The sequence below is a fragment of the Podarcis erhardii genome (genome assembly GCF_964252035.2).
Source record: "Podarcis erhardii genome assembly, chromosome: 17".
In the NCBI taxonomy this organism is placed as follows: domain Eukaryota; kingdom Metazoa; phylum Chordata; class Lepidosauria; order Squamata; family Lacertidae; genus Podarcis; species Podarcis erhardii.
In genome coordinates this window covers 11,518,343-11,533,691 of record NC_138515.1, presented here as the reverse complement: position 1 = coordinate 11,533,691, position 15,349 = coordinate 11,518,343, and the positions used below count along the sequence as shown (strand labels likewise).

General features: G+C 46.2%; 1 protein-coding gene across 7 annotated transcripts in view; it reads left to right on the top strand.

Annotated features, from left to right (window-relative positions):
- The window catches only part of SMARCA2 (SWI/SNF related BAF chromatin remodeling complex subunit ATPase 2), a 131,689-nt gene extending 121,361 nt beyond the window's left edge, over nt 1-10,328 (top strand). For all 7 annotated transcript variants that reach the window (XM_081844760.1, XM_081844761.1, XM_081844762.1 and 4 more), the window contains 4 exons: nt 4,932-5,033; nt 6,435-6,564; nt 7,406-7,548; nt 9,435-10,328. In XM_081844760.1, coding sequence (XP_081700886.1) covers nt 4,932-5,033; nt 6,435-6,564; nt 7,406-7,548; nt 9,435-9,470 — 411 coding nt within the window. In that variant the 3' untranslated portion in view covers nt 9,471-10,328. The remainder of the gene's footprint in view (nt 1-4,931; nt 5,034-6,434; nt 6,565-7,405; nt 7,549-9,434) is intronic.
- Nucleotides 10,329-15,349: the final 5,021 nt, after the last annotated feature.

Here is a 15,349-nt window from a genome sequence, read left to right as displayed (position 1 = left end):
ACGCCAGGCTGATATTATGTACAAAAGTCTTTATTGAAGTATAGTTTCCATTTTAAAGCCAGAGCGTGCAACCCTACGTCTAGACTCTAGATCGGCGAAGTCCTATCTGAATCACTTCCCCTTCCGCACCAGTTTAAGATCCTAGCCCTGCTCCACCTTCTGCGCTGCTCTCTCCTCCTCTGGGTCCTCCTGCCCTCTGGGGCATTGCCCTTCCTGGACTCTTCCGACGCTGAGTCGCTTAGCTCCTCCCCTTGCCTCCGGCGTGCTTTAGGACCCAGTTCCCAATCCTCACTCTCTGCTGTCCTGCGCTCCTGTACATTTGAACTTGCTTCTCGCGCCAACCCAGTGACCTTTCTCCTAACCGTTACACTACTTCTGTCACTGCTTCCCTCTTCCGTGACACTGGCCGGATCTGACCTCCCCTCCGTTGTACGACTCTCCGAGGAAGGCGTGGTCAGCTCTGCCTCGTCTTCTCTCCCTGGTGGGGGAAGTACTGGTCCCGATGCCTGGGACCCTTCCCCCCCACTCTGCTCTGGTGGGGAAGCTGGTCCTGATCTCCAACTACTCCTCTGGGAGTCCCTGCTCCCCCCTTGCTCCTGGGGCGTTCCCCTTGGGACCCCCCTACCCCTGGCCACTGGCGCTCCCTTCTGTGAATCTTCCGATTCGCTGGAGAGGCTTATGGAATCCCTCGGACCACTGTCTCCTCCTACACTGCCCTCTGATTCCTCGCCCTCGCTCTCCATCTCCCATCTTCCCTGTGCCTCTGCTCCTGAGCCCCTGACAACTGGGCTTTTGCACTCGCGCACAAATAGCAGAAATTAAATACTGCTTGTTGTTATTCTTCCATGTCTGTGATGTACCTGTGGAATTGCTTCCTGTTCTCACAGTCGCCAGCCAGATTATTATTAATATTATTAGTAGTAGTAGTACCCCACCCACCTGACTGGGTTTCCCCAGCCACTCTGGGCAGCTTCCAGCACTTATAAAAACATAGTAAAACGTTAAACATTGAAAACTTCCCGATACAGGGCTACCTACCAATGTCTTCCAGAAGTTGTGTAGTTCTTCATCCCCTTGGCATCTGAACAGAGGGGGGCCTGTGGGAAAGCTGAGCGCCAGCCCCCTCTCCAGTGCCTGGTGTGCAGAAGCATTGCAGTCTCTGTGCATGGAGGCAGAGCTTAACGTCCGCCATGTCTAGCGGCCATTGATAAACCAGCAGGGCCCATCCCATCTCCAGGTAACCGGCGTGAAACCAGGTTAGGCTGGTCAAACCCCCTTCTGGAGCAGGGCTGCTAAACCCAGCAGAGGGGAAACTAGCTTTTATTTTTACAGTCATACCTCGGGTTGAAGAATCTGCGGCGACACGGAAGTAACAGAACGTGTTACTTCCAAGTTTCGCCACTCGCGCATGCACAGACGGTCAAAATGACGTCACACACATGCGCGGAAACGGCGAATCACGACCTGCAGACGCGGGTTGCGGGTTCTGGACACAAACGGGGCTGTGTTTACAGAGGTACCACTGTATTTTATTTATTTTTTTAGATTTTTATTAAGTTTCACATATATAACAGACTGATTTATAAAACAAAAAGAAAAGAAAAAACAATATCCCAGACTCCCCGCTCCCCGTGACGCCCCACAACTTCCGCTTTTGGTTCCTTAAACATTTGCTATTTCTTCTTGATCTTTATCGCTTTTATACTCTTTTGCTTAACTCCTCTTGTACTCTTATCATTTTCAAATCAGACTGTGTTTCTTTCAAAATACATCTTATAATTGTAAGTGTTCATTCAAACCCTGCTAGTGAATCTATTTCATTACAATATTTCTGTAGATACAACATGAAGGGTTCCCAATCATTTTTAAAATCTCTATTGTCCTTGTCTCTGAGTCTTCCTGTAAGTTTGGCCATTTCTGTGTATTCCGTGCGTTTAACTTGCCATTCTTCTTTTGTCGGTATCTTGTTGTCTTTCCATTTTTGGGCCGTGGGAAACTAGCTTTTATAGAGGGATTTGAGTCACATGGCCCTTTTTTACCAACTTAACCTGGTCACATGACTAAGCTGAGCAAGCTTAAGATCCCGTCTAAGCCCCTCCTCCAGTCCCCCTTTCAGGGCTTAGCAAAGCTGGTGTAACAAATGAAATCCCCTGAGTTGCAAAAACAGGCAGACTTTAAACAATGGCAGGCAACACGTGGCTAATAATGTTCTAGCAAAATATATGTAACATGTATTATTTTGCAATTCTTGAACAGAAAATATATGCTGGAGATGCAAATGCTAAAATAAATCAATGTTGCATGAACAAAATTAGAGGGGGTCGTCAATCAGTATCACAGAGGCAAACAAGCCTTTCAGTAGTCCCGATCCTGTAATCATGCGATCATAGAAGCTCCCCGCGTAGCAATTCTCAAACAGAAAATATGAAATAGAATCACAGAAAATAAAAGTCGGTCACTGTTGCGTGAACAAAATTAGACAATGTAGTCCATTGGTATTGAAAGAGGCAAACAAGCCTTTCAACAGTCGCAATCCTGTAACGGTGCGATAATGGATGATCCAAAACATCGAACAGTGACAACTGTTTCAAAAGTAACTCTTCATCAGCATATGAATGGTCCTAACAGATAATTATTATTATTATTATTATTTATTATTATTTATGCCCCGCCCATCTGGCTGAGTTTCCCCGGCCGCTCTGGGCGGCTCCCAATCAAGTGGTTAAAAACAGTACAGCGTTACATATTAAAAAACTTCCCTGAACAGGGCTGCCTTCAGATGTCTTCTGAATGTCAGGTAGTTGTTTATCTCTTTGACATCTGATGGGAGGGCGTTCCACAGGGTGGGCGCCACTACCGAGAAGGCCCTCTGCCTGGTTCCCTGTAGCCTCACTTCTCGCAATGAGGGAACCGCCAGAAGGCCCTCGACGCTGGACCTCAGTGTCCGGGCAGAACGATGGGGGTGGAGACGCTCCTTCAGGTATACAGGACCGAGGCCGTTTAGGGCTTTCAAGGTCAGCACCAACACTTTGAATCGTGCTCGGAGACGTACTGGGAGCCAATGCAGATCTCTCAGAACCGGTGTTATGTGGTCCCGGCAGCCACTCCCAGTCACATCAAGGACCATTCATAAGCTGATGAAGAGTTACTTTTGAAACAGTTTGTCATCCGGGAAAACTGTACGACGTTTTGGATCATCCATTATTGCACGGTTATTGTTTAAAGTCGGGCTCCTATCTGAGCCAGGATGGGGCAGATCCTGTATGCCAGCAGATCTCTGGCAGCCGCAAGTTACACTGATGTAGCCTGGCTACGCAGGGACCCTCCCAGCTTAGCCAGAGATCCACAGGATCCTAACCCTGCTCTTGCCATAGGATTGCTCCCTTATTCTGCATGAATTTGTCCAATTCCCTTTTAAAGCCGTCTAAGTTATTGGCTATCTTCAGTGATGTACCCAAGGGAACCTCCAGGTCAAATTGCAGAGAGACAAGAGAGTTTTGTCTCCCAGTTTCTTCTCCCCAGCGAGGCAGGTCAGTGCTGAAATCCCTATCATTTCAGCACCAGTTGAGACCTTCCTCTTCTCCCAGGCATTTGTACATGCTTGCAACATGGGTTGTTGTTTTTTTGCACATGTTTACAATTTTCTTATAAGGCTCCAAGAAGACACCCTGCGTCACAGAAGGCATCTCATATTTAGCCAGAAGTTTGAGGTGTAGGCAATGATCTACTGTAGCACTGGGCGGGTGTAAGTTTTATCTGAGATGGATGTAGAGGCTCATCTTGGAGTATGCATTGAAACTTACCGTATTTTTTGCACCATAACACTCACTTTTTTCCTCCTAGAAAGTAAGGGGAAATGTCTGTGCGTGTTAAGGAGCGAATGCCTACGGATGGCGGGGGGATTTGCTGCAGTCGTGAGCAGAGGATCCATGGTTCCCCTTCCTTCCCTCCTCCGTGGCTCGCTTTGAAACAGCAAAGCGGGAGAGGAGCCGCTGAGTGGGGAGGAGAGAGGGACAGAGAGCCTGCTTGCTTTAAAGGAGCAAAGCGGGAGAGGAGAGGAGCCGCTTACACGAGTGTAAGCAGCTCCTGTCTGGTTGGCTCCTTTAAAGCAAGCAGGCTCTCTGTCCCTCTCTCCTCCCCACTCAGCTGGCTAAATAGCAGCAAAGTTTTTCAGCGAGCCGGGGAGGAGGGAGAGAAGCAGAGCCTGCTTGCTTCTCCTCTTATACCCCTCTTCTGTATTATTAACAGCATCCTTCTCCACCCACCCCACGCGTGTTCCTTGTCCCTTGAGTGCTTTTCCTTCCCTCCACTTAAAACATGGTTACAAAGCACGGATCCACATGGATCCTCAGGATTTTTGCACTGGGTCACCCCAAATTCACCATCAGATCACATAGCATGTCCATGGCTATAGCTTGCACCCAAAAAATCATGCACCCACTGTTGCCTGGGGCCACAGTGGTGCAAAAACGTGGTTACAAAGCATGGATCCACATGGATCCTCAGGATTTTTGCATTGGGCTACCTCAAACTCACTGTCAGATCACATGTCTATGGCCACAGCATGAACCACAAAAATCATACATCCACTGTTTCGTTTAGAATATTTTTTTTCTTGTTTTCCTCCTCTAAAAACTATGTGCGTGTTATGGTCGGGTGCGTGTTATAGAGCGAAAAATACGGTATATCCCTTGAACGCCGGCCTCTCAGCGTTATGCACTCAGCCTACAGAGAACTTTTATTCGGCTTACGACTTCTGTCTGAAAACGCTTGCTTTGTTTGTGCTATCCGATTAATCTACACCAGAAGGATAACAACACTGAACATGTTGCGTACATGAATCTGTTGTGTTCATGAGTGCAGCAGGCTTGTTTAACCAGCTATCCTGTTCTTTCTCTCCCCCTTTCAATCTCTTTTGATTGGGTTTTTAGGAAAGAATTCGTAACCATAAATATCGGAGTGTTAGCGACCTGGAGAAGGACGTCATGTTGTTGTGTCACAACGCTCAGACCTTCAACTTGGAAGGATCACAGGTCGGGTTCAAATTATTTGCTTAGCAGAACTGCAATGTTGGTGTGCACATTTGCATTTGTGAACGTGTTACGTTGGTCAGTAAGAAGCCTGGGGGCTGTCTAAACTTGGGGCGGCGTCAACATTTTCCCAGTTGTATAAAACAACCTTCAGGCCCGTATTTTCTGTTTCAGCTTGCTTTTAGTCTTCAGAGTTTGTTCTATAGCAGGAAGTTCTTCTCCTGCAGCTACAGTATACTTGAAACATCTCGGTTGGAGAAATAAGTCTACATTTACCACCCTTGGTATCAACTAGTTGGTAGTTCTCTGTGGTGGTGGTGGTGTTATTTTAAAAAAATCTTGTTGGCTAAGAGGTGTAGTCTTGATCATGGCTAATACCAGGCATAGGCAAACTCTGCCCTCCAGATGTTTTGGACTACAACTCCCATCATCCCTAGCTACCAAGACCAGTGGTAAGGGGTGATGGGAGTTTTAGTCCCAAAACATCTGGAGGGCCGAGTTTGCCTATGCCTGGCTAATACGAACTAAGGGTCCCTGTGAAAAACTCCATCATGCAGGAACCTAGTTGGTGTTAACCATAGCTAAGATCATTGAAGCCATGACCCTTAACTGCAGTTTAAGCTGTTGGGGAAAGGGCAGAGAGAATTTGCAAGAGGAGATGAGATGGGAAGGATGGCTGAAATCTCACAGCCTGTTCATAATCTGAACCATGGATAAAGATTGCTAGAACCTTCACTGTAACAGGTCTTATATCTACCCCAGAATTCTATTATTAGCTAACACAAACTCTTTTGTTCTTACTGCTGATAATTAGCATCGGAAGAGTGCATTTGTTTTAACCTGGATATATTGTTAGACTATAATCTAAATCTTAATTAGAGCCTTCCATTGAAGACTCTTGAGATCATTAGTAATAAAACATTAAATAATTCAATCATAAGCAACTAAGTTTGTTCTGGGTATAAGCTTCCGTGTGCATGCCCACTTCTTCAGATTTAGATTCTAGTCTTAACATCACGAAAGCCTATACCCAGAACAAACTTAGTTGGTCTCTAAGGTGCTACTGGACAATTTTTTATATATATTTCAACTGCGTCAGACTAACACAGCTACCTACCTGCCTTCAAACATAAGAGTAGGTGGTGCTTAGAAATGTGACAATATAATATGGAGCTTCATTTTGTTTCAGGCTGCCACCAAAAGGCTTTTTTTTAACCCTCATTTAGTGCATGAAAAATTAACATTGGCATTTCCTGTAAAATTCATGCAACAAGGCTTGTGACTTGTAATGGGGGAGAGAAGCCTTGCTCTCTCTGGGTTTGCATAGAAAATAGCGCTCCACGCTGTGAATCTTTGATGAAGCACAGCTTGCCGGCCTGACGCAGCCCTGCTTTCCTGCCACAGATCTATGAGGACTCCATTGTTCTGCAATCGGTGTTCAAAAGTGCGCGGCAGAAGATTGCCAAAGAAGAGGAGAGCGAGGACGAAAGCAACGAGGAAGAAGAAGACGAGGAAGACGAGTCGGAATCTGAATGTGAGCCTCTCACTTCATTGCTTTTTTTTTTCTTAAAAAATGTTTAGGGGTACTCTCATTTTGACTTGAGAAAACCACCATTTTAGAGTTCAAATCAGGGGAAATGAATACAGTAAATGGACAAAAGTACAAACAACATGCGTGGCCCATATTGAAATAGTGCCCCCTCCATGAGACCAAGCTTTCAGCAGTGAAACACCACATTCCACATTCCACACTGCTTCACATATTAAACGCTCGCTTCTGTCCGAGACACGGGAAACACTGGGAAAGGAAAGGAAGTCACCGTCGGGGGTAGCAATGGAACCGACGGTTCACCCTGCTAGAGAAGAAACTAACAATTTTTTTAAAAATTGTTTCTTCTTCTGGTAGATTCACAAAATGTTTAGGGATATGTCCCGCCCCCGCCCCCCCAGGGAAAAAAACACTGTTTTAAAATAGGAAATTTCCTTATATGAAATTTACATTCAGATTATTATTTTGCAACTCTTACGTTGTAGAATCAGGAATGCTTTTCAGGATGGTGTGTGTGTGTGTATGTGTATGAGAGAATGAGTGATTTGTGTGAGTTTGTTTGTTTGTTTTATATATGGTTTAAATTTATAGTTGACTGTTCTTTCCAGAGGAACCCAGGGGAGTCAGTGGCTGAGAAGCCTTAAACACTGGGCTTGACCCACATTTAGTCACACTTGAGACTAGATTCATTCACACCCATAGTGTGTAGGACTGCGAAGACGGACGTAAGTCCCGCCGATGTCTCCGGCTCTGCTGTAAGCAGGACTAAATCTGCGTCCGGTCTGTTAATTTTGGCCGCTAAGTTTCTTCCGTGGGCTTTTTGCAGCCAAATCTGTGAAAGTAAAAATCAAACTAAACAAAAAGGAGGATAAAAACAGGGAGAAAGGAAAAGGCAAAAAGCGGCAAAGTCGAGTCAAAGCCAAACCGGTTGTGAGCGACGACGACAGCGATGAGGATCAAGATGAAAATGTGAGTGTTGCTTGCAAGAGCAGTAAATGCATTCTCTCCCCCCCCCCACCCTTATCCCTGTATCTGCAATCGTCACAACTCGGATTCGCCTTTGGAGGTTGAACAGTCCAGCAGAGCGTTTTCCAGCAGGGGGCGCTGCAGGTATTTGGGGCTCCCCTGTCCCTGAGCAGGAGCCCTGATGGGAGATGTCATCCAAACCAGTCGGGGGGCAAGGGGGCCGATTTTGGGGGTTCAGGGTGCATGGAAGGTTTGAGAGCGTTGCATAGTATCCCACTTCCTCTCCATTAAGATGCTCAGCACTTGGACTCAATGCCCAGGATCGAAGGAGCTGGGAAGCTTCTTCTGAGCTCCAGGGAAGAGATCTGCATCAAGAAATAGGTGGCAAATTTCAGGGAGATGCTCCTAAAAGGGGGGAAAGGGGGCCTTGAGCATCCCTGAAGTAGTTCTTTTTGAGCTCAACCGGCCATGTTAAAATTAAGTACTAGAATGGCAAACCAAGTTGATGGACTCTACTGAAATGGCCAAATTAACTGGGAAGCTCAGAAATCAAGAAGAGGAGAACTTGAAAAAAGAATGGGGAAAGTTTATAATTTAATTACATGACCATTGTAACATTAGCAGGATTTCAACCACACTTGTAAAATAACGGGAAGTATGGCTAATTTGGAAGGATAAATCTTGGATTGTATTGATAAGCAGTTGTGAATATTATTACTAGGACCCGTGGAAGGAATGGGGGGAAGTCAGGAGATTCAGAGTAATCTTGATATTTCAGTCTTGAATTGTTTTTTGCTGTATGTTTGTATTTTTTTTTAATTAAGTACCAAGGCTTAACTCAGGCATAGGCAAACTCGGCCCTCCAGATGTTTGGAGACTACAAGCCCCATCATCCCTGACCACTGGTCCTGTTAGCTAGGGATGATGGGAGTTGTAGTCCCAAAAACATCTGGAGGGCCGAGTTTGCCTATGCCTGGCTTTACTCTTGTATGGATAGCTGGAAAGACCCCTCTGTTGTGTGAAATATCCTGTGGTTTCTTGAAGAGCAGGGTCCCTTAATGGCAAATGGGCTTTTGCCAGGGGAGTTCTACTGGCCGTTTGCAATATGCATGGGCTCCTGCACTTCAGAGGGAAAAGAAAGAAACTCTGCAGGTGCGCAAAGGTTGCCCTTTGTTAATTTTGTTTTAAGGTAGCCTATAAAGGTCGGCTCTAGGGACGCTGGTGGCACTGTGGGTTAAACCACAGAGCCTAGGACTTGCCAATCAGAAGGTCGGCGGTTCAAATCCCCGTGACAGGGTGAGCTCCCGTTGCTCGGTCCCTGCTCCTGCCAACCTAGCAGTTTGAAAGCATGTCAAAGTGCAAGTAGATAAATAGGTACCGCTCCGGTGGGAAGGTAAACGATGTTTCCGTGCGTTGCTCTGGTTCGCCAGAAGCGGCTTAGTCATGCTGGCCACATGACCAGCTCCCTCGGCCAATAAAGCGAGATGAGCGCCGCAACCCCAGAGTTGGGGCCCCTTTACCTTTACCTATAAAGGCCAGCTAAGGCTGCGTAAGCCCCGCTAAACTCCCTAGGATTTGGTTCTGAGTGAGCATACTGTACATGCCGTCAGTCTTTTGGTATATTTATTTGGAAGTAAATCGTTGCGAAAGCCGTGAGACTTGCGAGATGCACACAGCATGTGATATCTCATAAACCTATTACAGAACATCTTGCGACAAATCCAGAGGCATGACTAAATTAACTGGATTGCCTTGCTATCTCTTGGTTGCACCTTGCTTCTTTATTATGGCCCAAACAGGGGTGTCAAAGTAATATTGTCTTTTTTGCAATGCTTTCAACAAACAAAACCTCTAACTTTTCCCCCCACCCCTCTGCCTCTTCCATCCAGGACCAGTCGGAAGCCAGCGGAAGTGACGACGAGTGATTCACACGGTCCGATGTTCATAAAGGAGAACCGTTCTTCTCTTCCTTCATTTTGCACCCAGCGAATTCACTCTGCCAGATCGGCATCGGGGCGTTTCTGTATTTACATCATCTATAACTAGCTTTAGGATATTGCCAGACAAACGTTATGGATCATGGTGTAAAAAAGAAAAGAAAAAGAAAAACATGTAACATACTGTGACCAAACAGGCCTCAAAGATTTAAAAAAAATGCTTTTGATGGGGAAAAAAACATGGGTTGATAGTATATTTCTATGGGTTGGGTTTAACTTACTAATGGTTTGACATTCCTGGTTTCAATATTTGATTAGATGCTATCACCTGGCATCAGAAAATTTGAAAACAATGTCTTTTGTAGCATTGCTAACCAGGAGAAGCCATTAAAAGCAACTGGTGATTTTATTTTTCATCAGGCAGTTTTCAAGGTTTTATTAGTTCTGTATTTGTTTCTTCACTGTGGTGCATATATACAATTTTCTTAAATGTACAGTAGCTAGCCTCTACCCAGTCCTGCCGCATTCATTGCTTCATTTGATTCTCTCTTGAAAAAGAAATGCTTTTTGAACTGTATACATGAAATTTATGTCTACTGTAAACTTTCCTTTTCCTTTTATTTCTTCTCTTTTTTTTCTTGATTACAAAAAAGTTGGATTTAAAATGCTATTGAATATTGCAATCTATATAGTATAATGAATGGCTTCTTTCATCAGATTACCTTTTGTGTTACCAATGTGGTTTGCCACCTTTCCCCCAAGTGTACTTAATCTTTGCTTTCTTTGCACAATGTCTTTGGTTGCAAGTCATAAGCCTGAGGCAAATAAAATTCCAGTAATTTTGAAGGGTCTGTGCCATCCGTGTTTTCCAAGCGGAATGACATTGCGGCGTTGAGCTTCATTCTCACTTCCTTTCCATGTTCAAAATTCACCAGGTGCCAGGCGCGTTTTGCACCCGGGTCTCAGCCACTTGCGACCAAGTAAAGATGCCCGGGAGCCAGGATGGCACCTGAAATCTCTGCCACCTGGAGGTCCATGCCTGGGGATCCTTGGATCTGGGCTGTTTCCACACACCAAGACCACATCCTGTAGAACTCTCTCCGTTCATATTTTAGCTACACAATCCAAATGAATTTCAGGAGCCAAAATGCCTTTTCCGTGCAGCCTGAGCAGGAACAGCAAACAACGTTATATTGAATTGTTGTCTCTTGTCTTCACTTCCCCCACCCCAATGCCCTGCTCACAGTTGTGAATAATATTCCTATGTTATGAATGGTCCGTGTCACCATTAAGAAAAAGAGGCAGGGACAGGCCAATAGATACTTGGACAGTTCCTGGATCAAGACTTTTCTTTTTTAAAGGTCTCAAAGCTCTTAAGCCAGCTCAAGGTTGTCCCCTGAACTAGCCAGATGTTTAATTGAGACTCAGTCACATTTGGGGTCAAGAGGGAGCGAAAAGAGAATCGTGTATGATTTTCTTTTCCTCTTCTTCTTTGGCGATCCCTCACAGTCAAGTAAGATTGTCTTCCATAAACACGGTTTCAACACTGAGTCCGTAAGTGACTGTGGAGGCCACTTCTGGATCCACACATCCTTCCACAGTGGGGACATTGGTTTCTGGGCGGGAGTTGATCACGGTGTGGATTTGCCAAGCATGCCTTCCTCTTTGCCTGTTTCTCCCTTGCGTCCTGAGTTCAAGTGTCTTCAAAGCCCATGACACCTTTGGGAAAGGCTCTTCTCCAACTGGAGCGCTCGCAGGCCAGTGTTTCCCAATTGTTGGTGTTTATACTACATTTTTTTAGATTAGCCTTGAGAGAGTCTTTAAACCTCTCTTGTTAACCGCCAGCATTATGCTTTCCATTTTTAAGTTCAGAACAGAGTACAGTGGTACCTCAGGTTAAGAACTTAATTCGTTCTGGAGGTCTGTTCTTAACCTGAAACTGTTCTTAACCTGAAGCACCACTTTAGCTAATGGGGCCTCCTGCGCCGCTGCTGCACGATTTCTGTTCTCATCCTGAAGCAAAGTTCTTAACCCGAGGTACTATTTCTGGGTTAGCGGAGTCTGTAACCTGAAGCGTATGTAACCCGAGGTACCACTGTAGTTGCTTCGGAAGACAAGCAACCTTTAGGGCCCTCTTGACCCCAAATGGTAACTAGATATTTGGACGACCATAATGAGCCATTTGGCGCCTAGCTTGTATATCCAAGTTTCTCATAGTGCTTCCTTTTGCTCTCACTAGGGGGTCTTCCTGGAGTAAAAAGCTCCTACCACCCTGTTCTGGTGTGACTAAGGAGGCCTTAAGGGAGGGGTGGGAAGGCGGGTCAGGTGAGCAACTTGCCCCAAGAAAGGCACCTCTTCAGCCTCTTCCTGCCATGTGCCTCTCCTCAGTGAGGACGGCAGTCTTAGGGGGCCATCCCCCTGGTACGTGGACAGGTGCTTCTGCACCCTCGGGTCTCCTGCCCGCTGCTCTCTCTGCCTGCCTGGAGAAGTGAGGTAGACTGAGAGGCACTTGGCTCCTTGGGCCCAGGGAAGGCTGGGCGGATCCTGGTGCCGTGGCATTTGGGCCAGAATGTTCTGCCCACCAGCATCAGATTTATTGTCCCCCTGGTCACAAGCATCAGGCTCCAGAGTTCAGTAGCCAAAAGGGTACAAAGAGGTTGATTCTGCTGCCCCTGACTGCGCCTTGATCACGGCTGGGTGCTACAGTCAGGATAGGTACCAAGATTACGTCATTCTATGACGCTGTGGCATTCTGTGTGATCTCCAGAGCCTTATCTATATCCCTCCCTTCTTGCAAAGGAACGTGAGGCAGCAAACGACTGTAATTTAAAAACACAATTAAAAGCTCCAAGGGCGATGGAATCCCTTGAACTTGGCCCAGTAGCCATTGCAAATCTTGGAGCACATAGGAAAAGGTAAAAGGTAAAGGACCCCTGGATGGTTAAGCCCAGTCAAAGGCGACTGGGGTTGATGCTCATCTCACTTTAAGGTCGAGGGAGCCGGCGTTTGTCCGCAGACAGTTTTCTGGGTCATGTGGCCAGCAGGACTAAACTTCTGGCACAACGGGACACCTTGACGGAAACCAGAGCGCACGGAAACACCATTTACCTTCCCGCTGCAGCTGTACCTATTCATCTACTTGCACTGGCGTGCTTTCAAACTGCTAGGTTGGCAGGAGCTGGGACAGAGCAACGGGAGCTCACTCCATTGCACAGATTCGAACCATCCACCTTCTGATCAAGCCCAAGAGGCTCCGTGGTTTAGACCCCAGCGCCACCCGCGTATGTAATATGTTGACAGACTCCCACTTCTGTTGGTCCTCCTGCTGCATTAGCTGCCTTTTGTTTCCTCAGTGCAAGGGATGCCGCTCATGCAATGCCTTGAAGTAATCCAGTCTTGGAAGTTCCCCAGTGCCTGAAGCACCGTGGACCAGCTGTCCCAGTCCAGGATTGCTTGCAACAGTCTTAGCAGCCTGTGATGGGCGATCCTTGTCCCCTGGGCCTCCAGTGTCCATGCTGAACATTACTGCTAATAAAGCACTTTCAGTCTTTGCTCCAGCAGAATTGGTCTCCCATCGTGCTTGACCGTTGGCCACACTGGCAGAGGCTGAGGGAATAATAATAATAATTTATTATTTATACCCTGCCCTTCTGGCTGAGTTTCCCCAGCCACTCTGGGCGGCTTCCAATCAAGTGTTAAAAACAATACAGCATTAAATACTAAACAGGGATGCCTTCAAATGTCTTTTAAAGAGAAGATAGCTGCTTATTTCCTTAACATCTGATGGGAGGGCGTTCCACAGGGCGGGCACCACTACCAAGAAGGCCCTCTGTCTGGTTCCCTGTAACCTCACTTCTCGCAATGAGGGAACCGCCAGAGGGAAGCTGTCGTCAACATCTGAAGGACACAAGGTTGGGAAAGCCTGAGCCAGGATCTTACCGATGCCAACCCAAGCCTTGCGCACATCTTTCTCTAATGATTTCCATGCTCAGATGTGCACATGAGGCAGGAATGTGTGCCAGTGAGATAGTGTATTTTTTTGTTGTTGTTTAGTCATGTCCGACACTTCGTGACCCCATGGACCAGAGCACGCCAGGCACTTCTGTCTTCCACTGCCTCCCGCAGTTTGGTCAATCTCATGCCGGTAGCTTCGCGAACACTATCCAACCATCTCGTCCTCTGTCGTCCCCTTCTCCTTGTGCCCTCCATCTTTCCCAACATCAGGGTCTTTTCCAGGGAGTCTTCTCTTCTTATGAGGTGGTCAAAGTCTTGGAGCCTCATCTTCAGGATCTCTCCTTCCAGTGAGCACTCAGGGCTGATTTCCTTAAGAATGGAGAGGTTTGATCTTCTTGCAGTCCATGGACTCTCAAGAGTCTCCTCCAGCACCATAATTCAAAAGCATCAATTCTTCGGCGATCAGCCTTCTTTATGGTCCAGCTCTCACTTCCATACATCACTACTGATAAAACGAAGTGTGCATGCACACGAAAGCTCATACCTGGAACTAACTCAGTTGGTCTTTAAGGTGCTACTGGAAGGATTTTTTTTATTTTGTACTGATAAAACCATAGCTTTAACTATACGGACCTTTGTTGGCAAGGTGATGTCTCTGCTTTTTAAGATGCTGTCTACGCAAGAAAATGTGCACGGGTCCAATTGGCATATTTCTCTATAAAAAAAGAGGATGCATATGAATTAAGTATTACATTTGCAAATATTCATTTCCAGCAGAAATGGGGGTGGCGTGAAGATGAGGCGCATAACCCAAAACTTCCCGTTGGCTTCCGCGCCAGCTTTACAGAAACTTTGCTATGGCTGTGCAGCTGTTTTATTTGGTTATTTCCTTAAAATTTCATACATGTGGTTCCTCGGCGGTCACCCATTCCGGCCCCGATCCAGCCCAGACCTGCTTGGCTTCCGCAAGGTGGGAGCCTCTTCGGCCTTCAAGAGCGCACACCCCTTTCTCGTGCAGGGTCTCCGCAGGGCACACACAAAGCATTAAGATTCTTTTGAAGGCTATGAAATACTGTTTGAAAATTCTGCTTTGGTAAATCACAGGGGAGGATTCGCATAGATGCCTCGTCGGTGTGAAGTGGCACGTAAAACGACACTTGAAACCAAGCAACTTGGCCTTGACGATAAGGGAGATAAGCAAAGACTGTTGGGAGATTTGCTTGACGTTTCCGTTCTTGAGAAAGACACAGGGCTGCACTTGGATCAGATGAACAATCCTTTTAAAAAAATAATACGTAAACGCATTAGCCTTCCTACCACCCACGCAGATGCTCTTCAAACTGATGCAAATCCATTTGCTTCTACTAAAATGTGACAAGCAGCTGAAACAGAGGTCTCTGTGTCATGAACTGTGTTGCACTGATGTATGGCACCGCAGCTATTTATATATGTGTGCGTGTGGTTTAATTGAAATCTGCTTGAATGCTAAACCTCCTGTTAGTCTCTCCTTTCTTCCCTTTTTATTATTACCCTTCATTAAATTTATATTCCGCCCTTCCTCAAAAGAACCCAGCGCAGTTCACAGAACAAAAGACAAGATAATACACAAGTTTCTTTAAGGTAATGTGAGAGGTGAAAAGTGAAAGGAAAGAGACTTCTAATGACTGGCCTCCTAAAATGGAAATCACTTCTGGGAATTGTAAACTGATGATCCTCTTGCCATCTCCACCTGGCCACCATTCATGGTTCCTGGCCCACCGAAAGCCTTAGCATTTTCTCTCTTTTACTTCTGCAGCCACGGTTCCTGGGTGTGTGTTTCCTGCTATGGGATAATCCCAAGTCCTGCATTGCCAAGGATGATAGAGATGGCACTTGGCTCCCTCCCCAGTCTTGGTTTCTGATTTTGAAGCGCA